The sequence below is a fragment of the Equus asinus genome, chromosome 3, assembly GCF_041296235.1.
Source record: "Equus asinus isolate D_3611 breed Donkey chromosome 3, EquAss-T2T_v2, whole genome shotgun sequence".
Classification (NCBI taxonomy): domain Eukaryota; kingdom Metazoa; phylum Chordata; class Mammalia; order Perissodactyla; family Equidae; genus Equus; species Equus asinus.
In genome coordinates this window covers 20,015,001-20,041,034 of record NC_091792.1, presented here as the reverse complement: position 1 = coordinate 20,041,034, position 26,034 = coordinate 20,015,001, and the positions used below count along the sequence as shown (strand labels likewise).

At 35.5% G+C, this 26,034-nt stretch overlaps 1 protein-coding gene across 17 annotated transcripts in view; it reads right to left on the bottom strand.

The window, feature by feature from the left end:
* LARP1B (La ribonucleoprotein 1B) overlaps nucleotides 1-26,034 on the bottom strand; it is a 133,880-nt gene that overhangs the window by 27,685 nt on the left and 80,161 nt on the right. For 6 of the 17 annotated variants that reach the window (XR_011501911.1, XR_011501908.1, XR_011501910.1 and 3 more), the window contains 2 exons: nucleotides 5,382-5,512; nucleotides 4,821-4,927 (listed from right to left, as the gene is read on the bottom strand). Coding sequence is in view for 12 of the 17 variants with exons in the window: in XM_014839189.3 (XP_014694675.1) it covers nucleotides 4,821-4,927; nucleotides 5,382-5,512 (238 nt within the window). In the remaining 5 variants the exon portion in view is untranslated. Of the gene's footprint in view, nucleotides 1-4,820; nucleotides 4,928-5,381; nucleotides 5,594-26,034 lie in introns of those variants that run through there. The other 11 variants (XM_044767250.2, XM_044767249.2, XM_014839186.3 and 8 more) reach the window with 4 other exon arrangements.

The window sequence follows — 26,034 nt, the reverse complement described above, 5'->3', positions numbered from 1 at the left end:
ATATATTGAAATATGCCAACATTTAGAAGTCTGCACAACTCGGTGAATCAATTTTCCCAAATGACCAATGCATGATATTACAAAAGCATGCATAGGCAAAAGATACATTCAAAGTGTAAGATAGTCCAATGGCTTTAGTATAACAGAGTATGAAAAATTCACTGAATATAAAAAGGTCATTGATATGGTTTCAGATTCCACAGTGCAAATAACTCCTAAAAAACTACCACTTGTTCAGCTTTGGTATAATATGAAAGAATACCTAAAACTATCTGAAAAGGCTATTAAAATACTCCTCCTTCTCCTGGATTTTATTCCTCTACTTGAACAAAAACAACAAATTATAAGAAGACTGAATATAGAAGCAGATATGAGAATCCAGTTATCTTATATTAAGCCAAACATTAAAAAAATTTGCAAAACTTTAAAACAACGCCACTCTATTCAGGAAATTTTTGTTTTAGAGAAACATAATTATATTTCATAAAAATTATATTATGTTAACATCTAATGGGTTTATTATTCTTTTTAAATGAACAAATATTAAATTTTTTATTACATGAAAAGACTATTAAAATAAATAAATAAATAAATTTTTTCTGTTTTACTTTTTAATTCAGTAAATTATATAACTCTTATAAACAAAAGCTCTTTGAGGTCCTCAATAATTTTTGAAGGTATAAAGAAGTCTTTAGACCAAAAAGTTTGAAAAGCATTTAACTAATATCACTTTGCTGCTCAAAATTCATTACCTACAGAATAAGTCCACTTTTCTTAGCAAGACAATCAAGGGCCTGATCAAACCCTGACTTAATTTTTACAAGAAACATTTCTCATAAAATCCTATTTACGGTATACTCATATCTTATGCTCCAGCCACAAATAAGTTATTTGCCTTGTGCAACACCCATATATTTTTACAGTTCTGGTAACTTTGCTATCTCCTCCCTCAGGAAATCCTCTACCTCTCTTTCCCATCTTGACCTGTTGAAATCTTACTGATCCATCAAGACTGATATTATTGCCTGTGCCCAGGGAAATTTCTCATGACCACCCCCAGTTGGGATGAATCTTCTTGCTTTTCTCATAATAACTTGTTTGAACATACACATATGCTAGAATTATATCTCAATCATAATTCTCTCTCATACTAAACTGTAATCTCACTAAAGGCATAAAATACATCTCTTACATCTTAACAAACCATTCCACCAAATACAGAGCTTTTCATATAGTTGGCATTCAACAAAAACTTGTGGAAGAATGAATAAAAGTTTAACCTGCCTATGAGTAAGCAGTGGTACACTTAATCTTCAAACTGCAGAAGGTACTCTTTTTTCCTATGTGGTTAATTAATATTTTACAGGTAAACTTTCCCAGACTAATATCACTTTACTAACCAAGCAAAATCAGTTGAAATTTAGGAGTCTCTTGGTAAAGGATAAGCCTGCTTTGAAATGTCTCCATACCATTAGGAGCCATCTAAACCAAATAATCAGTGTGCATTCGTGCCTCCAACATAAACCAGAGAAAAATAAGAGATATTAAGTTATACAGAGTAGTTCTATACTCAACACCATTTGTTCACAGAAGGTTATGAAACAGCCTCCCCATGGGGTAGGTAGTTTCATTCATGTGGTCTTTATTGAATGCCAACTATGCCAGGCACTGAGGTTCTCTCAACCACAAATTTACTGTCTGAAGAAGACATACACAAACATTTAAATAAGGTATGTAAAACATCTAGCACAGTGCCTTGAACATTTATTGAAAGAATGTAATAAGCATTAGCTAGCATTAAATAATTTCATTACAATGACTCCACCTTTATTGACACACATATCACAAAGATGCAGGAAAAAAACAGCTTTCAAAAGAAGGGGCAGTGAGAGATAAGGGAAGGCAGAGATAAAGAATTCCTCCCAGTACAACAGAAGGCAAAGTCATCTGCTGAGAAATATGAGGTACAGATAGGTTCAGGAGCATCCCTCCTTGAGGAAGTCAATTAGAGAACAGTAAAGAATTGCAGATGACACTGGGGATCTAACTACAACTAGAGAACATGAATCTATATTAATATCAATTAGCGTAGGATTTACTTTGGCAACGTTCTACAGAGTAGGAATGAATATAATGGAAAGAGATCCGCGTTTACTCAGTTGGAAATTTGGAAAGATGAGAGCCATAAAATAAGTCAAGGAGCAAGAATCTATAATTCAGTCAAAATTTATGAGACACAAACACCAAAAAAACCCCCCAAAATTAAAACTCTTAACCAAAAGATAAAGCAAAAACAAGCAGAATGAAACTTACAGAGGATCTGCCTATTGGCATGATCACACAATAGACTTTAAAATAACTGATTAATATTTTGAAGAATCTAATGGAAAAGGAGAACAATATGCATGAACAGATAGACAATTTCAGCAGAAAAAGGAAAACTATTTTTAAAAAGTCAAATGGTAATGCAAAATATACAAAGCACAATATCAGAAATGAAGGATTTCTTTGATGGACCTAGCAGCAGACTAGACTCAGCTCTGGAAAGAATCAGTTGACTTGCAAATAGGTCAGCTGAAGTTATCCAAAGTGAATTACAAAGAGAAAAAGAGTAGAAAAAAAGATCATCCAAGAGCTATGAGGTATTAACAAATGGTCCAATGTACACGTAATTGGAATCCCAGAAGAAGGGGGGAAAACAATAATAAAAAACCAGGGCAAAAAATATTTGAAGAGATAAGAAATAAAAATTTTCCTAACTGAATAAAAAACAACCATAAATCCAATAATTTCAGAGAATTACAAGCAGGATATATACTTCGTGTGTATGTACATATACATTATCTCTGTATCCATACCTAGATCCATCATAGAACTCTATACTTAATGAGAATATCTTTCAAAATGAAAAAACTTTTCCTGCCAAACAAAAGCTACAGAATTCATAGCCAGTAGACCTGCACAATCTGAAATGTTTAAGAAATGAAGAGCACTGCAAGTGGTAAAAATGAGAGTACATATTTTCAAAATTTCTTTTCTCACGGTAATTGCTTTAAAAGTTTATTGTCTAAAGAAATGTATAGCACAAAGAATGGAGGAAATGGAACTCTAACATAGTAAGGTTCTTATACTATATATGTAGTGGTACAATATTATTTGAAAGTAGACTGTAAGGTAAAATGTATACTATAAACCCTGGAAGACCAGTAAAAATTAAGAGATGTAACGAAGAAACCAATAGCAGAGATAAAACAGAATCATTTTAAAAACTCAACTGATCCAGAAGGAAGAAAAAAGAACAAAGAAGAGGTGAAACAAATAGAATATAAGGTGGTATACGTAAATCCAACCACATAATGTAGATGGTCTAAAAGATGTGACTGTTGATAGTGGAGGAGGCTCTAGTGTGGTAGGAGGGGAATCAGGGGGTTTAAGGAAACTCTCTGTACCCTCCACTCAATTTTGCTGTGAACGTAAAACTGCTCTAAAAAAAGTCTACTAAAAAAAATTCACCAGTGGGATTGTTGTAAATATTTGTCTGTCATCCTTGAATTAAGTTCCAGAAAGGTAGGAACTGTAGCTATCTTGTTCCCTGTTGCATATGTCAGTGCCTAGAAAAGTGCCCAACACATTGTAAATCCCTGCTTTCCTGATACATTTTATTTGTGGGCTAAGGTGGAGTGCTGGCTGGGAATGTAAACATCAATATATAGATGTATTATTAACAACAAAAGATATAATGTGATAAAATGTGAATCTTAAGAAACATATTTCTAACTAAATGTTAGAATTAAATGTTCTAACTAAACTAAATGTTACTGACTAAACATTCTTCACCATTATCTGTTGATCACTAAATATACAGCTCCGATAAATTATCTGGGAAACAAACTCTCAAAATCACTTAGAACACAAAAATAACTATTAGTATACAATAGGTGTGCAGAAGAACAAATTCACATTTTATCTTTTAAGGCCAATGTATCTAACAAAAGCAAAATGTGAAAGTATCAAATAAGTATCACTGGAAAGACAGACTTGGAGATTTTCAGATCATGATAAGCAACCCAGCTTTTCTTTGAAAGAAATTAATTAAGGTTTCCCTTCTAGTAACCAGCCAAAAAACACTTTTTCCTAAGGGTAAGTTTTCAATTGGAAAATCAAACATATAATTATTCTGAAAATATCTATATAAACACAACATAGATTTTTCAATGAAAACACAAAGCAGCTAGCAGCAATCCACTTCTGCATCCAGTCTACAGGACAGAACATACCATACTATGTTGCATATAATTGGCACTATAAAAGGCTTACCCTATCATCTCTTTTGACATAAATAATAGTCTCTTTTTTCTTATTAAAGTTAAAGAAAAACCACTTACTGTTAACAATCAGTTAATCTAAATTATTTCCCGCCAAAAGGAAAAATTCCAAAATAATAATGTGTTTTATTTCCATATTCTTTACATAGTTTGAGTACATTATTTAGCACACTAATTCACTAAGAATCTACTACGCCACTAAGAATCCAGAATCTTTCCAAAGATAATAACTTTCATAGACCTCAATATTTTTTATCTAAGAGTACCCAGTGTGGAAACTAGATTAAATGGAAAGAAATAATTGTCCTACTGAATTATTCATCAATGTACTTATTGTAAAACTGTCCTACTTATTTCCCCTTCTTCGGCTTCTGTTTAATATTTTCACTGGTAGACAGTTTGCTAACATATTAATTTTTAAATATTCTCAAATACCTAATTAGTTACTGTTTTGAACAAACTTAAGAACAAAGCAATGTTTGACAAATACGGTACCTGACAGAGGATGTTCTTGGCCCATGATCTCTGGAATCCATAACCCAACCAACATGACACTCTAGAGGGGGGTTTGTACTATGTCTTGTTTTTCTCTTTCTTGGACTCTAAGGAAAAAGAAGTCGAACATTGCAATTACTTTCAGTAGTGTGAACTTCACAAGTAAATTAAAACCCTCTGACTATAAACCAACTCAAACATATTCATACTGTGGATGACACATTATGAAATCATATGAAGTCACAAAACTCAAACATCTCACATACAAGTTACAAAACTTAACAAACAAGGCCCTTTGCTAGGTTTGAACACAAGGATTAAAGGAAATACAATTTAGGATGATTCTTTATTACACTTTCTGATCATCTTTAATTACACTATCCAATTGTAAAGAAGTTATTCCTTAACCTGAAAAAACATAACTATGGTAAAATATCATTTTTGAGTACTTCTTACAATCTAAACTATAAATTTTTTAATGTGATGGAAACTAAAAAGTCTCATTTTGTAATGTTAAAGGACACAAAACGCAAGCTTTATATTCCTGATTCTTCCGCGTACCTGTACATCAACGGCTTTTGGTTCTTTAACAACAGGATAAAATCTCGGTGTTTTGTTTGGATCTTGTAACCTGGGTGTTCGAGGTGTTTTTGGTGTCCTTGCAGGATAAATTCTAGGAGATTCTGGAACTCCTGTGGGCAATGAATGGGCCATTGTTGCTGAAGATATTTCTGAAACATCAAACACCTTTTGAGCTAATTCATCAGTCAAATCTGTGAAATAAAAAGCTGTTACCAGTATTTAGATGCTAGTAAACTACCTGACTTTGAGAACAAGGATAATTCTGAAATTCTCTACTCTCAAAGGATTTTTTCATTAGAAACATTTCAAATAAATAAGAAAGAATAAAAAATAACAAACGCTTGTCTACACACCACCTAGCTTTACTAAATTTTAATTTCGCTATTTCTGTTTCCGACTTTTTTTAAAAGAAAAATAGGCTAAAGCCTACTGTGTAACCTTTTCTAATTCCATTTCACTTTCCTCCTCAGAGATAACCAGCCTCTTAATTTTGTATTTTTATCTATTACCACAAATATATAATAATATTATTTTGCATAATTAACTTTTAAGTGACATAATACTAAATGCATCATTTTGCAAGCTTTTTCAGTCAATATTTTGTTTGCAACTTTACTCAAGCTCTCTATTTGTGTAGCTTTTGGTTTACTCATTTTTACTGCAGAATATTACGCTGTTATACAAATATAGCAAAATTTATCCATTCTCCTGAAGATACACATTTATGTGATTTCCAAATTTTTGGTATAACCAACAATACTGCAATGAACACTGTTGAACATGTCTTCTTGTACAGGTGCAAGCATTTCTGAAATGGACATGCTGAGTCTGATGGTTTGTGCATCTTCTGACTTACTGAATAGTGATTGCCAAGCTGCTTTCCATAGGGGTTTCATTAATTTATACTCTCACTAGCAGCATGTAAAACACTCAGCAATTTAACATCTTGCTCAAGACTGGGTTTTGTTCAGTCTTTTAAACATTTCTCCATCTCATGGGATTTACATGATATTTGCATTTCCTTGGTTACTAGAAAAGTTGAGCATATTTTCATATGTATAGTTATCACTCAGATTTTCCCTTTTCGCAAGCTTGCCATTCATATCCTTTGACTATTCTTCTTCTGGGTTGTTTTACTTATTAGTTAGTTTGTGGAAATCTTATGATAAGATACTAAGTAAGCAAGCAGATGAATCAAGTAGTAGTATCAAAAATATAGGCTCTATTTCTATATGGCTTCTCTTCAGACTTATCAATTTCTTTTGATTCAAACAACTACTGTTTGCTCATTCACTCAACAAATACTGAGCGCCCAATATATGCCAAGCACTGTTCTAGACACAAGTTTGTAAACTCATCCACCCTATTACCTAGTCTCCCTGTCTTGCCATTTCCCCTCCCAATCTATTTTCCTTAGTGTTGCCAGAATGCTTATTCTGAGGAGCAAATTAGGTCATTTCATATTTCTATTTAAAATCCTTCAGTGTATCCCTTTTGCTTCTAGGAGAAGTCTGGGTTCTTTATGATGGCATATAAGATTTTCTTCATTTTACCACATCTATTGTCATTCTCCCTTTGAATCTTGCTGCCCCAAATAGCAACCTACTTGTTCCTATTTTCTTGCTTCATACCTTTTCATATGCTTTTACCTCTGTCTGAAAGTCCCTTTCCCTCATCTTTTTACACAGAGGTGAACTCATATCCTTCCTTTAATACCCAGCACAGATGTTACTTTCCCTGGGAATGTAAAGCACTCCTTGAACATCTTCTGCCAACAGAATTAATCAATTATTTTTTGTGCCACCTCTGTATTTTATCCATTTCTTGTTTGATTTATTAAATTAAAATTTATTTTCTTACATATCACCCCATTGGATGCTAAGAACAAGTCTCAGTGCTTCCGTGAAAACAAGGACCACAATCTTATATTTGTATGGTAGTACCTACTATAGTGCCTAGGAAAAAGTATATCCCCACCCGATAATTGATAAAACTTAAATGAATTGTGTTAATGCTGTTTCTCCTTGTACCAAAAAGATATACAATCTCAAGGACAGAAATATGATCATACACTGAAAAATATGTTAAATCCTGTGCCTTTGCAAAAGAAATATTCAAAGATCTAGTAGCCATAACAACCCAGAAAATAGTAAGCTTCCTAGCATCCATAAATTATGGTCTCTAAATTCCATTTCCTACTGATCTAGTCTCCTAAAAGAAATAAAGTCTGGGGAACAAAGCATAATATGAGCCTGGGAAATCTTGAGCCAGAAAGCAATGAAGTTAAAAAAAGAAAATATCAGCATAGGTCATGAGGACACGGCAGCAAGATTTAGAGGATCCCACCAATCAAAAAAAAAGTGATCTTGGGGCCGGCCCCTTGGCACAGCAGTTAAGTTTGCATATTCTGCTTCAGCGGCCCAGGGTTTGCCGGCTCAGATCCCAGGTGCCAGACATGGCACCGCTTGTCAAGCCATGCTGTGGCAGGCATCCCACGTATAAAGTAGAGGACGATGGGCATGGATGTTAGCTCAGGGCCAGTCTTCCTCAGCAAAAAGAGGAGGATTAGCAGCAGTTAGCTCAGGGCTAATCTTCCTCAAAAAAATAAAATAAAATAAAATAAAATAAAGTGATCTGACCACTAGAAACAATGAGTGAAACGGATTAAACACATCAAATAAAAAGAGTCTCCATGAGTTCATAATGGTACTTTATCACATTTGTAGGTGGCTAGGGCACTGACTCATTATTCTGAAAACGGATAAACTGAATACAAAGAAAGAAACAAGCATTTATCCTTCCTTTCCCATAAAAATTGAATTTCAAAGTAACCAGAGAGTTGATAAAAGAGTATTCTTTTTTCTTTTTTTTTTTTTTTTGAGGAAGATTAGACCTGAGCTAACTACTGCCAAATCTTCCTCTTTGCGCTGAGGAAGACTGGCCCTGAGCTAACATCCACACCCATCTTCCTCTACTTTATACGTGGGATGCCTACCACAGCATGGCGTGCCAAGCGGTGCCATGTCCGCACCCGGGATCCCAACCGGCAAACCCCTGGCCGCTGAGAAGCGGAATGTGCACACTGAACTGCTGCGCCACTGGGCCAGCCCCAAGAATATTCTTCTTTACAGAATTCTAGGTAAGAAATACAGAAGGAATGATAGAATTAGATGATGACTATTTTGTAACTCTAATGAAATAGAGGATCTAGGGAATATTCATCAATGACTGCTAAAACCATTTGGTAAAATGTTGAAGGGAGATTCAAGACCAAAGACATGATGCATGAAATAAATAACTGATAAGCTGGACTGCATTAAAATGAAAACTTCTGCTATGTGAATGACACTATCAAGAGAATGAGAAGACAAGCCACAGACTGGGAGAAAATATTTGCAAAAGACGTATCTGATAAAGGACTTTTATCCAAAATATACAAAGAACTTTCAAAACTCAACAATAAGAATTAAAACCTGGGCCAAAGACCCAAACAGATACCTTCAAGAAGGTATAAAGATGGCAAATAAACACATGAAAAGATAGTCTACATCATATGTCATTAGGGAATTGTAAATTAAAATAACATATCACTACACACCTATTAGAACAGCCAAAATCCTAAACACTGACAAACCCAAACGCTGGAGAGGATGTGGAGCAACATGAACTCTCATTCATTGGTGCTGGAAATGCAAAATGGTACAGCCACTTTGGAAGATAGTTTGGCAGCTTCTTACAAAACTAAACATACTCTTACCATACAATCTAGCAATTACTCTCCTTGGAACTTACTCAAAGGAGGTGAAAACTTACATCCACACAAAAACCTGCATACGAATGTTTACGGAAGCTTTATTTATAATTGCCAAAACTCGGAAGCAACTAGAAGTCCTTCAGTAGGTGAATGGATAAACAAACTGTGGTTTATCTAAACAGTGGAATATTACTCAGTGCTAAAAAGAAATGAGCAATGAAGCCATGAAAATACATGAAGGAACCTTAAATGCATATTACTAAGTGAAAGAAGCCGATCTGAAAAGGCTTCATACTATATGATTCCAACTATTCAACATTCTGGAAAATAAAACTATGGAGACAGTAAAAAGATCAGTGATCACCAGGGGTTCGGATGAAGTGGGGGAGGGATGAATAGGTGGAACACAGAGAACTTTTAGAGCAGTGAGAAATATATGAGATACCATAATGATGGATACATTGTCATTATACATTTGTCCAAACTCACAGAATGTAAAACACCAAGAGTGAACCCTAATGTAAACTATAGACTTTGGGTGACTATGATGTGTCAATGTAGGTTCATCAATTGTAATAAATGTACCACTCTGATGTGGGATGTTGCTATGGGAAGCAACATCCTTCACCAGACAGGTGATGGCTATGCAAGTTGGGGGCAGGGAATAAATGGGAAATCTCTGTACTTACTCTTAATTTTGCTGTAAACCTAAAACTTCTCAAAAAAAAAGTCTCAATAAAAAAAGTTGAAAGGAAATATCATGATGAATGGATCAGGCTGATAACATGTAAACCCAATGATCAATCATACCATCAGTAAAAGTGAGCCTGAAAGACATTACATTATGCAATAGGAAGTAAACAACTCCTCCTAAGAAACAGTCTTGCCACCACAGAAATAAAAATCATGAATATACTAAATCTGCCAAATCTAAATTCCAGCTCATAAGAAATAGACTGGATAAAGGAACATATTAAATGATATGAAGACACAATCAGGTAAATCTGGATCATAAGAAATCCGATGACAAATTACCAGCTTCTTCAACAAATCATTGGCATGGAAAAACAAGAGAAAAGGAATGATTATAGATCAAGAGTGACTTAATGGTCTCTATCAATCAAATGCAATGTTTGCACATTGTTTGGCCCTGATTCAAACAACCAATTTGAAAAAGATATATTTCAAATCATCAGGGACCAAACATGTTCTGCGTAGTAGATGATATTAAGAAATTATTGTGAATTTTAAGTAAAATAATGGTATCACAAAAATTTATATATATTAGTTCTCAATATACCACAAAGTATGTACAGAAGAAATGATATGATGTTTGAGATTCAGTATGAAATGCCAAAAACAAATGGGAACAAGGTACAGCTGAAAAAAAGAATGACAAACTATTAACAATTGTTGAAATTAGATGAGATGGGTACATGGGGGTTCATTAAACAGGTCTCTCTGTTTTTATTTATATTTGAACATTTCCAGATAAAAGTTGAGTTTTATTTCAGTTTTACATTTATTTTATTTCAGGTTTAATTCAGTGTGAATTTTACCCACCAATAAAAGCAGATATGTCAATTTTGTAAAGAGTAAGATCTATAAAGTACTTTTGTTGTCTCAAAAGAAACATTTTACAAAATTTTTATAGCATATCATATACCAATTTACAATATTTTGACATAAAATTATCAAAAAATAGGTAAGACAACTGCAAGTACATAAAATATTTATAGTTAAATATAAAAGTTCTATTACAAGAAATATAAGTAATTAGAGAACAAGAATATATTAAAGTTGTTTTTTTATCAACTAAAATCCTGGAATGATATATGAATATCACCTAGATCTTGTAACTTCTTTTTACTCAAAATAATGGGCCATCTCTTGTAAATGAATGTTCAAAATATCATTTTTCATAATAGCCCAAACTGGAAAAAATCCAAATATCCACTGTCAAATGAATAAACAAAATGTAGTATGTCTACATTATAGAATATCACTTAGCAAAAAAAAGGAGCAAAGTATTGATATAAGCAACATGGATTAACCTCAAAAATATATTAATTGAAAGAAGTGAGACACACGACTATATATCCTATGATTCCATACATTTCATTTATATGAAGTTTCTAGGAAGTACAAAAACATATAGACAGAAGCAGATCATTGGTTATCTCAGACTGAAGTTGAGTGTTGAGATTGACTGCAAATGATCATGAGGGAATTTTTTAATCTAAAACTGAACTGTGGTGCTGTACAACTATATAAATATAGTGAAACATCAAACTATACACTTAAAGTGGGTTCATTTTATGGTATGTAAATTATACCTCAAAAAAAGCTATAACAAACAAAAGACCAGGCCATCTGCTCTTCAGAGAATCTCAATTGTGAATGTCTATCACACAGTTTATGCTAAAAGTTGACCTGGGAAAACCGATATTTCAGAGGACTAGGCCAACGCACTGATTTTCAGTGTAGTCCCAACCAGTGGGATCAGCATAACCTGGGAACTTGTTAGAAATGCACATGCTCAGGTCTCATTTCAACTTATAAACCAGAAACTGTGGGTAAAGAGCCCTTTAATTTGTTTTAAAAAGCTTTCCAGGGGAATCTGATACTTACTAAAGTTTAGGTGTGCTAGGTGTGCTTTAGTAGTATTCTACTACTTAAGATTTTCCAAATTTTACTGCTACCAAATCAGATTATTACACAGGTACATACCTGGACCACAGGAACCTTGTCCATAGTCCTTTACGGATAGGAACTGCCTTTATAAAAATAGAACTTAATATTATGCTGTTGTTGTTCACTGAAGGCTGATAACAAAAAACGTGACATGAGGACTGGCAGTTTAGTTTTTTTTAAATAAAATGCCGCTGAAGCAGGACTCAGCAAACTTTCTGTAAATGCGAGACAGTAAATAGTTTTGGCTTTTCAGGTCATAAAGTCTCTGTTGAAACTACTCTACCCTGACATTGTAGCACAGCCATAGACCATATATAAATAAAGAGCGTGGCCAGATTAGATGATGGCAGGCCAGTTTTGGCCTATGGGTTATACTTTGTCAACCAGTGAACCAGAGCAGTCAGACAGATATGCATCCAAATACTAGATTTATACTTTGCTTGCGAAAAAAATTATAACTATATTTCATGTATTCAGTAAGTTAGAGGAAAGTATGAACATATTAAAAAGAGATATAGACAATAAAAAAGAGTCAAATCAAACTTCTATAGAAGAAAAATAAAACAGCTGAAATTAAAAAAACCACACCAGATGAATTTAAAAATAGATTAGAAACTGCAGAAGAAACAACTAATGAACTTGAACACACAGGAGCAGAAATTCGCCAAAACAAAACACAGAGACTAAAGAGACAAAAAAAAATTAGCATTAGTGAGCTGTTGGACAACTTCAAGTAGCCTAATATGCATGTATTGGAGTCTTACAGAAGAGGAAAGAGAAAAAAGTACAGAAAAAAAGTATTAATTTCTTTAATTTAAAATACTGGCTGGGACCGGTCCCATGGCTGAGTGGTTAAGTTTGTGTGCTCCACTTCAGTGGCCCAGTGCTTCGCTGGTTTGGATCCTGGGTGTGGACATGGCACCACTCATCACACCATGCTGAGGCAGCATCCCACATGCCACAACTAGAAGAACCCACAACTAAAAATATGCAACTATGTACTGGGGGGCTTTGGGGAGAAAAAGGAAAAATGAAACCTTTATAATAGCTGAAATTTTTCCAAATTTGATTAGAAACATAAAAACACATAGATCCAAAAACTCATAAGCTTCAAGCACAGGAACATGAAGAAAATGATACCAAGGCAGGGGGACCTGGTCAAGATGGTGGTGTAGGCAGACTCTGATCTCATCTCCTCCCACAAACACAAACAGGCTACAACTATTCTTGGAAAAATGACCCTGGAGAGAAAACTGAAAATTGGATAAAAAGAACTCCCACAACAAGGGACAGTCCTAACTGAGGTGAAAGAGGCAGAAACTCCTTCTGGAGAGAAAGAAAGCCACCTTCACAAGTGGCAGAGCTTCACAGCCAGCCGGGCAGGAGCCACCCTAAGGTATGCAGCCTTCCCTGGAGAAGTGGGGACCTTAGTGGGGGCATTAGCACTATAAGCATCCTTCAGTCACAGCACAACTGAGACGAGTGTCCTACAATCTGGCTTTGCTGACTATTAACTGCAGCAGAGAATACCAGCAGAAAAGCTATGGGACGAAAGCTGAAAAAACCCAACTCTTAAAGGGCCTGTGCACAAATTCACCCGTCACAGAGAGCAACCCAAAATCACCAAAAAGAAAGCTGCACAGTCTTTTGGTGAAAAGAGACTCACCTGGTAGGCTCTAGGTGCATCTTGGCGAGAGGTGAAACCTCTCCAGAGACTGAGACATTGGTGACAGCCATTGTTGTGACCTAGTACAGGCATGCTGACAAAGACCCTGGCAGAGGCCATTGAGGTTCTTCCCCTGGCCTGTTAGCCAAGGGGTCTGCCACACCCACTAGGCTGCAGATTTAATCCAGTTCAGCCAGGGAAGGCAGCCTGCCCTAGGGACTGTCCCCAACCAAGAGCAGGCCCTCAGGCTACTTGTCGGCCTGCATAAAATGGGTTCCTCAATCCTTCACAGGCAGGTGAGAGTGTCTGCCTCTGTGGGGCAGGGCCCGTGTGAGGACCGGGTGAACTGTGTGTGGCACTGGTGGAGATGTGGGGGCCTCTGCACTGGGGCGACTGGGTATGCTTCACGGGGTGGGGAAGTGTGCACAGACCAGGGTTGTGTTGATGGTGGGTGTGGACCTGTGGGGGGTGGGGCTTATCAGTGGAACAAGACCTGTGCTTCACAAACAGCCACTAAGAGGATCAGCACCACCTTCCAAAGCCTGAAAAAATTGGGTGCTCCTGTTCCCAGGGCCAGCCCCACTCGGCTGCAATCCTAAGAGAGATGACAACAGCCTGAGGCCTACAGCAACTATAAGCTCCCAAGCCTAGCAACCACCTACACTGAGTACCTACTCAACTAATAGGATAACTGCAACAGGATTGTGCCAATAGACCTTGTAGCCAATAGTGCTGGGGCTCCCCAAACCTGGTTTACAAACAGCCAGCCAGGGAGGGAAAGACTAGACTCCCTGGGTACCTGCAGTAAGAGCAACCATGCCACAGCAGAAGGACACAAGTAGCCCACAAAGGGGTCACTCCTGGATCATTTGGACTGATGACGAGAGGGAAGCAGACTGCTGGGCCTCAAAAGACACCACTTATATAAGGCCACTCTCTAAGATCAGGAGACATAGCTGACTCACCTATTACATAGATATAAGCACAGAGAAAGAGGCATAATGAGGAGGCAAAGGAATACAGTCCAAGCAAGGGAACAAGACAAAACCCCACAAAAAGAACTAAATGAAACAGAAATAAGAATCTACCTGACAAAGAGTTCAAACAAAAACTCATAAGGATGCTCACCAATATTGGGAGAAGACTGGAGGAACACAGTGAGAATGTCAACACAGAATTGGAAAATAAAAAAAGAACCAATCAGAAATGAGGAATACAATACCAGAAATGAAAAATTCACTAGAGGACTCAATAGCAGAGTAGATGATACAGAAGAACAGACCAGCAAGCGAGACGAAAAACTAGAGGAAATCACCCAAGCTGAACAGATAAAAGAAAAAAGAATTAGACAGAATGAGAACAGTCTAAGGGAACTCTGGGACAATATCAAGCGCACTAACATTCATATTACAGGTGTTCCAGAAGGACAAGAGAGAGACAAGGGGCAGAGAATCTATTTGAAGAAATAATAGCTGAAAACTTTCCTAACCTAAGGAAGGAAACAGATATCCAAGTACACGATTCACAGAGAGCACCAAACGAGATGAACACCAAGAGGGCCACACCAAGACAGATTATAATTAAAATGTCCAAAATTAAACATAAAGAGAGAATCCTAAAAGTGGCAAGAGAAAGGCAACAAGTGGCATACAAAGGAAAGCCCTTAAGGCTTACAACAGACTTCTCAGCCAAGACTCTATAGGCTAGAAGAGAATGGCATGACATATTTAAAGTGCTGAAAGGAAAAAACGTACAGCCAAGAATACTCTATCCAGTAAGGTTATCATTCAGAACAGAAGGAGAGATAAAGAGCTTCCTAGACAACCAAAAATTAAAGGAGTTTATCACTAAAAAACCAGTTCTACAAGAAACGCTGCAGAGACTTATTTAAGTGGGAAAAAGAAGAACACAAATAGGGATAAGAAAATTATCAAAAAAAACACAACCCACTAGGCAATAAAATCACTGGTAAAGGTAAAAATATAGTAAAGGTAGCAGATCAACCACATATGAAGATAATATGAAGGTTATAAGACAAAAGTACAAAAATTACCTATTTTAAGATAAGAAGGTATTGGATAGACATACACAAAACAAGAGATTAGATATGATTTCAAAAACACAAAATGTGGGAGGAGGCGAGTAAAAGAGTAGAGCTTTTAGAAAGAGGTCTAGCTAAAGAGACTATCAACTCAATACAGACTGCTATATATGCAGAATCTTATATAGGAACCTCATGGTAATCACAAACCAGAAACCTATAATAAGTAAACAAATCCGTAAGAGGAAAGAAATCAAACACATTACTAAAGAAAGCCATCAAACCACAAGGGAAGAGAGCAAGAGAAAAAGAAAGGAACAGAGAAGAATTACTAAAACATCTAGGAAAAAAAAGTAACAAAATGGCAATAAATACATATTTATCAATAGCTAGTTTAAATGTCAATGGACTAAATGCCCCAATCAAAAGGCAGAGGGTGGCCGATTGGGCAAAAAACCAAGACCCATATATATGCTGCATACAAGAGACACACTTCATACCTAAAGACACTCACCAACTGAAAGTGAAAAGATGGAAAAAGATATTCCATACAAATGGCAAAGAAAAGAAAGCAGGGGTAGTAATACTTATATCAGACAAAATAGACTTTAAAACAAAAACTGTAACAAGAGACAAAGAAGGGCTCTACATAATGATAAAGGGAACAATCCAGGGGCCGGACTGGTGGCACAGCGGTTAAGTTCACACGTTCTGCTTCTTGGCGGCCCGGGGTTTGCCGGTTCAGATCCCAGGTGCAGACATGGCACTGCTTGGCAAAAGCCATGCTGTGGTAGGCATCCCACGTATAAAGTAGAGGAAGATGGGCATGGATGTTAGTTCAGGGCCAGTCTTCCTCAGCAAAAAGAGGAGGATTGGCAGCAGTTAGCTCAGGGCTAATCTTCCTCAAAAAAAAAAAGAAAATGGGAACAATCCAACAGGAAGACATAACATTCGTAAATATCTATGCACTCAACATAGGAATACCTAAATATATAAAGCAATTATTAATGGACATAAAAGGAGAAATAGTAACACAAAATAGTAGGGGACTTTAACACTCCACTTACACCAATGGATAGATCATCCAAACAGAAGGTCAATAAGAAAACACTGGCCTTAAACAACATGTTGACCAGATGGACTTAGTGGATATATATAGAATATTCCATCCAAAAACCACAGAACACACATTCTTTTCAAATGCACATGGAACATTCTCCAGGATTGATCACATATTAGGCCAGAAAACAAGTCTCAATAAATTTAAGAAGATCGAAATAATACCATGCATCTTTTCTGACCACAAAGGTATGAAACTAGAAATCAACTACAGGAAGAAAATCAGTATTGGAAGTCTTAGCCAGAGCAATCGGACAAGAAAAAGAAATAAAAGGGATCCAAACTGGAAAAGAAGTGAAACTGTCACTATTTGCAGATGACATGATTTTATATATAGAAAAATCTAAAGAATCCACCAAAAATCTTTTAGAAATAATAAATGAATACAGTCAAGTCATAGGATACAAAATCAACATATAAAAATCAGTTGCATTTCTATACACTAACAACGAAGGAGCAGAAAGAGAAATTAAGAATACAATCCCACCAAAAATTGCAACAGAAAGAATAAAATACCTAGGGATAAACTTAACCAAAGAGGTGAAAGATCTGTACACCAAAAACTATAAAACACTGTTGAAAGAAACTGAAGAAGACACAAAGAAATGGAAAGATATTCATGCTCTTGGACTGGAAGAATTAACATAGTTAAAATGTACATACTTCCTAAAGCAATCTATAGATTCAATGCAATCTCTATCAAAGTTCCAAGAACAGTTTTCACAGAAAAAGGACAAAGAATCCTAAAATCAACAAAAGACCCCGAATAGCCAAAGGAATCCTGAGGAAAAAGAAAAAAGCTAGACGTATCACATTCACCGATTTCAAAATATACTACAAAGCCATAGTAACCAAAATATCATGGTACTGGCACAAAAACAGACACACAGATCAATGGAACAGAATCAAGAGCCTAGAAATAAACCCACACATATACGGAGGGCTAATTTTCAACAAGGGAGCCAAGAGCATACAATGGAGAAAGGAGTCTCTTCAATAAATGGTATTGGGGAAACTGGATAGCCACACGCAAAAGTAGACCATTATCTTACACCATGCACAAAAATCAACCCAAAATGGATTAAAGACTTGAATGTAAGACCTGAACCCATGAAACTTCTAGAAGAAACATAGGCAGTACGCTCTTTGACTTTTAGCAGAATATTTTCAAGTACTATGTCTGACTGGGCAAGGGAAACAAAAGAAAAAATAAACAAATGGGACTACATCAAACTAAAAAGCTTCTGCACAGCAAAGGAAACAATTAATAAAACGAAAAGACAACCTAACATTTGGGAGAAGATATTTGCAAAGCATATATCAGATAAGGGGTTAATATCCAAAATATACAAAGAACTCATACGTCTCAACAACAAAAACACCCAACAACCCAATTAAAAAATGGGCAAAATATCTGCACAGAGATTTCTCCAAAGAAGATATATGGATGGACAACAGGCACATGAAAAGATGTTCAACATCATTGACTATCAGGGAAATGCAAATCAAAACTACAATGAGATATCACCTCACTCCAGTCAGAATAATTAACAAGACAGGAAACAAGTGTTGGAGAGGATGTGGAGAGACCTCATACACTGCTGGTAGGAGTACAACCTGGTACAGTCACTACGGAAAACAGCATGGAGTTTCCTCAGAAAACCAAGAACATATCCACCATATGATCCAGCTATTCCACTGCTGGGGTATTTATCCAAAGCACTTGAAAACGCAAATGTATAAAGATACGTGCACCCCTATGTTCACTGAAGCATTATTCACAATAGCCAAAACTTGGAAGCAACCTAGGTGCCCATCAAAAGACAAATGGATAAAGATGTGGTATATATAACACAATGGAATACTACTCAGCCATAAGAAATCCAGCCATTTGTGACAACATGGATAGACCTTGAGGGTATTATGCTAAGTGAACTAAGTCAGAGGGAGAAAGTCAAATACCATATGCTCTCACTCATAAGTAGAAGATAAAAACGACGACAAACACACACAGCAACAGATATTGGATTGGTGGTTACCAGAGGGGAAGGGGCAAGGGAGGAGGGCAAAAGGTATGATTAGCCACACATGTGTGTTGATGGATTATAATTAGTCTTTGGGCAGTGAACACGATGTAATCTACACAAAATTTGAAATATATTACGATGTACACCTGAAAGTTATATAATGTTGTAATCCAGTGTTACTGCAATAAATAAACAAATAAATAAATATAAATAAGTAAATAAAGGAGAACTTTAAAAAAAGAGAAAATTACACCAAGGCAATCAAAATTAAATTGCTTACAATGGGTGATAAAGAGAAAATATTAAAAGCAGCCGGAAGCAAATCCAAACCAAGCAGAAAGAAAGGAATAATAAATATAAGAACAGAAAACAATACAATTAGAAGAAAGAATAAAGTAGATCAATGAAAATAAAAGCTTCTTTTAAAAAATATATCAAATTGATAAAGTGATGAAGCTGTAGCTAGACTGGTCAAGAAAAAAAGAAAAGACAGAAACTACAAATATCAGGAATCAAAGAAGAGATATTTCTACAGACCCGACACACATTAGAAGAATAAAAAGGAAATATGACAAACAACTTCCAAAAAACAGACAAATTCTTTATATACAAACCACAAAAGCTTACTCAAGAAAACATAGATTACCTAAATAGTATTATATCTGTTAAAGAAATAATTCCAGGTCCAGATAGCTTCACTGGCAAATTCTCCCAATCCTGTAAGGAATAAATAATAATTCTATACACGCTCTTCCAAAATATAAGAGGAGGGAACACTTACCAATTCATTTTATGAGGCCAGCATTCCCCTGATACCAAAACAAGACAAATATAATCCAAGAAAACAAAATACAAACCAATATTCTTCATGAATGTAGTGCAAAAATCTTTAAAAAAAAAAAACAACAGTAAATTGAATCCAGTAATATATAAAAATGATAATATATCACAACCAAATGAGGTTTATCCTGGGAATCCTAGACTAGTTCAACATTTGAAGAAATCAATATAGTTTACAACATCAATAAAGTAAGACAAATCATAATCACTTCAAAATGACTGAGAAAAAAAGACAAAAAAATCAACATTCATTCATGATTTTAAAATCTCAGCATACTAGAAATAAAATGGAACTTCTTCAACCTAATAAAAGGCCTCTATGGAAAACCTACAACTAATATCATACTTAATGGTGAAAGACTGAATCCTTTTCCTCTACGATCAGAAACAAGGCAGGGTGTCACATCTTATCACTCCTATTCAACATCACGTTGGAGGTCCTAAGCAGTGTAATAAGTCAAAAAAAATAAATGAAAGGAATACAGATAGGAAAGTAAAAAAGAGAACTCCATCTATTCATAGACAACATGATTGTCTATGTAGAAAATGTCAAAGAATCTATTAAAAAGCTACTAAAACTACTGCTACTAAGTTTATCAATGTCACAGGATATACGGTTGTATTAGTCAGGATTCTCCAGAGTAAAAGAACCAACAAGATATAAAAGGAGATTTAATATGAGGAATTGGCTCACAAGATTATGAAGGATCAGAAGTCCCAACATCTGCCATCTGTAAGCTGGAGACTCAGGAAAGCCAGTGGTATAATTCAGTCTGAGTCCAAAGGCCTGAGAACTGGGGGAGTCAATGATAGAAATACCAGTCCGAGGACAAGAGAAGATGAGAGAAGTCCCAGCTCAAATAATGAGGCAGAAAAAAATGGGCCACTTCCTCCTTCCTCCACCTTTTTGCTCTATTCAGGCCCTCAACAGATTGGATGATGCCCTCCCACATTGGGGACAGCAATCTGCTTTACTAAATCCACCAAGTCAAATTCTAATCTCATCCAGAAACTAAGCCTCATAGATATACCCAGAAATAATGATTAACCAGATATCTGGTCATCTTCTATTTCAGTTAAGTTGACACATAAAATTGATATCACAATAGATAATATACAAAAATCAATCATATTTCTAAATAATAGCAATAAATAAATGGAAGGTAAAAATTTTAAAACACCATTTATAATAGCATCAAAACCATAAAATATTTAGGGAGATAGCTAAGAAAATATGTACAAAATATACCAAAAATTACAAAACACTCAAAAACAAAACAAAAAAAACTTAAATGGAGAAGTATATCACATTCAGGGATTGGAAGATTCAACACTGTTAAGATGTTAATTCTTGGGGCCAGCCCCGTGGCGCAGCGGTTAAGTGCACACATTCCACTCTGGCGGCCTGGGGTTTGCCAGTTCAGATCCTGGGTGCAGACATGGCACCACTTGGCAAGCGATGCTATGGTAGGCATCCCACATATAAAGTAGAGGAAGATGGGTGCGGATGTGAGCTCAGGGCCAGTCTTCCTCAGCAAAAAGAGGAGGATTGGCAGCAGTTAGCTCAGGGCTAATCTTCCTCGGAAAAAAAAAAAAGATGTTAATTCTTCCCAAATGAATCTATAGATTCAATGCAATTCCAATCAAAACACCAGCAGAAGTTCCTGTAGAAATGAATAAGCTATTTCTCTAATTTACACGAAAAGGCAAAGAAACTAGTATAGCCAAAATAATTTTGAAAAAAGGAAAGGAAAAAGGTTGGAGCACATATACTGATTTTAAGAGTACAGTTACCAAGTTGTGGTAGTGGCAAAGGGATAAACATAGAAAAAGATGAACAGAATACAGCGTCCAAAATTAGATCTATACACAAACAGTTAATCGGTTTTTGATAAAGATGAAAAGGCAATTTAGTGGACAACGAACAGACTTTCCAACAAAGGGTGCTAAAATCATTAGATATCCATATCCATAATTACATCATATACCAAAAAGAAAAAAAAATTAACTCAAAATTGAAGAGAGATCTGAATTATATAAAAACTAAATATATAAAGTTTCTAATAAAAATTTTGCAACTTCGAATTAGGCAAAGATTTCTTATAGACAGCAAAAGCACAATCCACAAAATAAGAAAAACAAAAAACTGCACAGCATTAAAAAATAAGAACTTCTGCTCTTCAAAAGGCACTCTTAAGAAAATGAAAAAATAAGCCCCAGATTGGGAGAAGATATGTGCAAATTACATACATAATAAAGGACTTGTATCCAGAATAAAGAACACTCAAAGCTCAATATGAAAACAATAAAAAAAAAGTGAAAAGATTTGAGCAGACACTTTACCAAAGAAATACTGATAACAATCAGTATCAATAAGCACATGAAAAGATGTTCAATATCATTAGTCACAATGAGATACTACTACATACCTATTAGAATGGCAAAATTTTTTAAAAACTAACCATATCAAGTGCTGGAAGGATGTGGAACAACTGAAACCCTCATATACAGCTGATGGGGGAAAGCAAAATGGCACAGCCACTTTGGAAAACAGTTACACAGTTTCTTATAAGTTAAACGTACACTTACCACATAACCCAGCAATCTCACTCCTAAGTATTTACCCAAGTGAAATGAACACTTATATTCACATAAAAACTTGTAACCAAATATTCATCAAGGCTTTATTCATAATTATCAAAAACTAAAAACAACCCATGTATCCTTTAACTAATGATTAACTGTTTAAATCCATGCAATGAAATACTACTTACCAATATGTAAAAGGGAACAAACAACACACAAAAATATGGATGAAGCCCAAATACATTATGCTAAATGAAAGAAGCCAGACTCAAAAAGCTACATTCTATATGATTCTGTTTATACAATATGCTGGTAAAGGCAAAACTATAGAAAGTAGAAAACAGGCTACACAAAGCTAGGCATGAGGTTGACTACAAAGAGGCATGGAGAATTCTGGGAAAGTAATGGAACTGTGCTATAATTTGAGTAGGTGGTATTTACATGATTGTATGCATCTGTCAAAATTCCCAAAACTGTACATAAAAAAGTGTGAAATTTACTGAATATAAATTACACCTTAATTTTTTTAAAAAAAGGAAAGCAAAAAGATAGCTCTGGATCCCTGTAAGGTGGTCAGAATGAAAGGAGGAAGACAGGTTAGGAGCTATTAAAGTTAACCAATAGGAAAATGATGGTGGCTTTTGCAGGATGACAGAAGTAGAAAAGGTTAGAAGTAGGTAGGTTCCGGATATATTTTATTTTTTATTTTATTTTTAAATTTTTTTTTAAACATTTTATTTTTTTCCCTTTTTTCTCCCCAAAGCCCCTAGTACACAGTTGTATATTCGTTGTGCGTCCTTCTAGTTGTGGCATGTGGGACGCTGCCTCAGCGTGGTTTGATGAGCAGTGCCATGTCCGTGCCCAGGATTCGAACCAAGGAAACACTGGGCCGCCTGCAGCGGAGCGGAACACTTAACCACTCGGCCACGGGGCCAGCCCCAAGGTTCTGGATATATTTTAAAGGGTAATGGATATAACCTGCCAATGACTAAGATACAGAGGTTGAAAGAGAGAGATCAAGGATGACACTAAGATTTTTTTACCTGTACAACTAGAAGACGGAGCTAATATTTACAGGGATGTGGAAGTCTGGGAGGAGAAGTCCTCGGAAAGGGGTGGGAACTCAGACCTTGAATTTTGGACGTATAAAATTTGACATCTTTATAAAATATCCAAGTTAAATTGTTGACTACACAGCTGCTATTTGTCTGGAACACAGAATGAAGGTCTGGTCTATATGTACACTCATTAGTATAATGATGCTATTTAAAACCATGAGAATAAATACTATTACCTGAGGAATTACTGAGGATAAGAAAAAGAAGAAATTCGAAGACTGAGTGCTAAAACACCCAAAGCTTGAGGAAATGGAGTAGAACTAGCAAATAAGACTCCATGAAGCAGAAAGAGAACTAAGTAAACAGTACCTAGGAAGAAGAACGTGTTTCAAGACAGAGAGTGACTGATCTAATGCTGATGTTACATAAGCTGAGGATTGATTTGACCCCTCTTAAAGATGGAGATCTCTGGAGGCACTATCAAATGGTGATCTGGGGTGTGAGGGGCAGAGGCCTGTTTGGATCAGGTATAGGTGATAAATAGGAAGATAGATAGTGAAGACAATGAAAATAAACACCTTCTTTATGTCTTAAATTCTATTTTGTAGTACCAACACCAGTTCTTTTTATTAGTATCACTATTTTATGCATTTCCCATCCTTTTGTCTTTCAATTTTTCTGTATACTTATGACATACAAACAGCACAGAACTGAATTTTCTTTAAATTCAATCCATAATTGTCTTTCAAACTGAAAGTTAATCTATTCAATATTTTTTATCATAGCAATATATTGGACTAATTTCTATCTTAATTTTTGCTTAATTATATTTTTTCTGTTCATATTTTTTTAAAATTGGAGATTACAGCACACAAAGATTAATAAATGTATACATAAATTTAAAAATAGAGTTGATTCAGAAACTAAAATGAGAACAAGAAATTAAGTATGGGAAAAATTTAAGCTTTCCAAAAACGCTGTATTCAAAAACATCTTTGGGGAAGTATATGAGACTTTACTTAAAAAGCTTAATCACTTACAACCTAGGAAGGCAAAGTTTTAAAGAAACATATAGTTGATACCCACATACCCACCAACTAGACCAATACATAAATTTCAGATGCAAGCAAACCCATGTGCTGACTTTTCAAATGGGATTCCCTTCTTCTCTCAGGAGTAAACCATTGTGTTAAATTTTTGTATGAACAATTCCCCTTGCTCTTCATGGTTCCTATGTGCTATGCATAAATCCATGAATTTTATATTTTACATGATGGCATTACTGAGTGAACTCATTTGTATCTAGCTTATTTTATATGTCCACTATGCTTTTTTTGTTTGTTGTTTTTTTTGAGGAAGGTTAGCCCTGAGCTAACATCTGTCACCAATCCTCCTCTTTCTGCTGAAGAAGATTGGCCCTGAGCTAACATCTGTGCCCATCTTCCTGTACTTTATATGTGGGATGCCTGCCACAGCATGGCTTGATAAGCAGTACATAGGTCTGCACCTGGGAGCCGAATGGGTGAACCCTGGGCTGCCAAAGTAGAAGAACTTAACTGCTGCACCACCGGGCTGGCCCCAACATCCAATATTCTTTTTTTTTTTTTGAGGAAGATTAGCCCTGAGCTAACTACTGCCAATCCTCCTCTTTTTGCTGAGGAAGACTGGCCCTGAGCTAACATCCATACACATCTTCCTCCACTTTTTATACATGGGATGCCTACCATACCATGGCTTTTGCCAAGCGGTGCCATGTCTACACCCAGGATCCAAACCGGTGAACCCTGGGCCGCCGAGAAGTGGAACATGTGAACTTAACTGCTGTGCCACTGGGCTGGCCCCCCAATATTCTTAAGATTAACCCATTTTGTCATATGTAGCTATAGTTCTTTCATTTTTCCACTGCTGTACATTTTTCCCCTATGTGAATATACCACATTTTATAATATAGTCTACTTTAGATGGGCATTTTGTTTAGTTTTCATTTGTTTTTCCTATTATAAACAATGTTACTATAAATGTTCTTTTGTAAACATTTGCAAAAGCAGCTCTTGAAGTGAACTGTTGCATCATAATACGGTATGTCATTGTGGTTTTAATTGGCAAATCTCAGCAAAAAGGATAGCATCTTTTCATATTTACCAGCCATTTGGTTTTCCTCTACATGAAGTTCCAGTTCATGTTTTGTTTACCACTTTTGCTAGATGTTAATCATTTTTCACATTAATTTTTAAGGTTTTAGATTTTTATGATACTAATTCTCTGTTACTTTTATGCATTGCATAATTCATCTCGATTTGGGACTTTCTCTCTATGATGCGCTGAGGAGCATAAATTATCAATTTTAATGTACCCAAATTAAACAAGACAAAAAATCCTGTAATTAGACTGAACAGCCTTAATGGAATATCCTAAGAACTTAAGAAAAACTTTAAAAAGTATAAGGTTTTAAAAAAGTTTAAAGTTTAAAAGCTTAAAGAACTTTAAAAGAAGTAACTTTCTTTCAATATTCATAGTAATATTATTATTTAATATTACTGTTATTCTGAAACTATTATATCATAAGATAAACAAATAATTCTGTTGCTCTGGTTAGGAACAAAGTTTTTTTCATGTAAGTAAAAGGCATGTAAAAGTACAATCAAAGAAATCAAAATTAAAACCTTTAACCCTAAATTTGAACAAAATATCAATGTGAAGTCAAAATGTATTTTTTCTTAAAAAATTTCCAAGCTCTTTCAATTGAAAATTCCTAGAAACAATGACCAATTCAGTAGCAACTGGAGTACCGACAAAGTTTAACATCATGCCAGCTGGCAAACAAGAAAGTTACCAGTCCAACTCCAT